Source organism: Micropterus dolomieu, unplaced genomic scaffold, assembly GCF_021292245.1.
Source record: "Micropterus dolomieu isolate WLL.071019.BEF.003 ecotype Adirondacks unplaced genomic scaffold, ASM2129224v1 contig_5510, whole genome shotgun sequence".
Lineage (NCBI taxonomy): Eukaryota > Metazoa > Chordata > Actinopteri > Centrarchiformes > Centrarchidae > Micropterus > Micropterus dolomieu.
In genome coordinates, this window is record NW_025734499.1 from 1387 (window position 1) to 3172 (window position 1786).

Below are 1786 nucleotides of genomic sequence, written 5' to 3' on the forward strand. Positions count from 1 at the left end.
GATACTGACAGACTGCCGCTGGACACCAAGAGCTGTAGGTAGAGACCAGAAGATACTGACAGACTGCCGCTGGACACCAAGAGCTGCAGGTAGAGACCAGAAGATACTGACAGACTGCCGCTGGTTACTGTAGTGTAAATAATTCAAACTGGTTCAGATCATAAAGCTGTCAGGAGATTTTCTGTGTCACATTCAGCAGGTTAAAGAAACTCTTCTGGTGACTGATGTGTCGTCTGATTATGTTCTGTGTTAACAGGAGAAACAGGAAGTGTTGTGCACATATATGTCTGATGAATATGTGGACAAGAGCTGCAGGACAGACTTCAAATACAAGGTCACGTTTACAAGCAAGTGATTTATTCTAGAGGAAGGAAACGACTTCAGTGTACATTTAGTACATACATTTAATTTACAAAAACAGACACTCGTAATTTGTATTTTGTCAAGTGAGAGGGAATATTTAAGGTTTTCAACATGGAAGCACAGATATGGAACATTACTGGATTCAATTAACGACATAAGGACACATCTACCTAGAGACCGTTTAGTTTGATTGTTACTGAATAAAGAAGGAAAACTTGAAAACATTTGAACGTATCTCGTAAGTTTCATGACGTACAGAAAAAAGTTTTAACAATTTTAAATTTTTACACAAGATATTTTATTTGTAGCAAAACACAAAGAGAAGCTGATAGAAGGAGTTATGACTTCATCCAGCCAATCAGCTGCACTCGTTTCCTTTGATGAGGAAGAAGGTTCCAGCAGCCACACCGAGCAAACCCACAGTCAGACCCAGTCCACAAAACACTGCAGGTCCAACACTGGGGGGGGTCGTCTCCACATCTGGAGACAGAAACACAGAGACATTAAACCATCTGGAGACAGAAACACAGAGAGACATTAAACCATCTGGAGACAGAAACACAGAGAGACATTAAACCATCTGGAGACAGAAACACAGAGACATTAAACCATCTGGAGACAGAAACACAGAGACATTACACCATCTGGAGACAGAAACACAGAGACATTAAACCATCTGGAGACAGAAACACAGTGACATTAAACCATCTGGAGACAGAAACACAGAGACATTAAACCATCTGGAGACAGAAACACAGAGAGACATTAAACCATCTGGAGACAGAAACACAGAGACATTAAACCATCTGGAGACAGAAACACAGAGAGACATTAAACCATCTGGAGACAGAAACACAGAGACATTAAACCATCTGGAGACAGAAACACAGAGACATTAAACCATCTGGAGACAGAAACACAGAGACATTAAACCATCTGGAGACAGAAACACAGAGACATTAAACCATCTGGAGACAGAAACACAGAGACATTAAACCATCTGGAGACAGAAACACAGAGACATTAAACCATCTGGAGACAGAAACACAGAGAGACATTAAACCATCTGGAGACAGAAACACAAAGAGACATTAAACCATCTGGAGACAGAAACACAGAGACATTAAACCATCTGGAGACAGAAACACAGAGACATTAAACCATCTGGTAATGAGGTGTCTCTCTGTGTGAGTTTAAATAAAGTGTCTCACTCCAGATCCGGATCAGAGGACGCTCCAGGGCCAGATGTTGGACTTTGCAGCTGTAAATTTCTCCCTGCTGTGGGATGAACTCCAGTCTGGAGATCTGGCTGAAGGAACCGTCTGTGTTGGGGAAGGGAACGTTGATGCTGGTTCCTTCAGTCACGTTCTCTCCGTTCTTGGTCCAGTAGATCTTTACAGGAGCAGGATATCTTTACTCATTG

At 41.8% G+C, this 1786-nt stretch overlaps 1 protein-coding gene across 1 annotated transcript; it reads right to left on the reverse strand.

Annotated features, from left to right (window-relative positions):
- Nucleotides 1-340: 340 nt before the first annotated feature.
- Nucleotides 341-1773, reverse strand: LOC123964805 (HLA class II histocompatibility antigen, DQ alpha 2 chain-like; the record flags this gene model as incomplete). The annotated part of the gene is made up of 2 exons (XM_046041542.1): nt 341-843; nt 1575-1773. Coding segments are annotated over 2 exons (321 nt in total), but the record flags the coding sequence as incomplete, so codon positions are not given.
- Between the last annotated feature and the right edge of the window lie 13 nt (nt 1774-1786).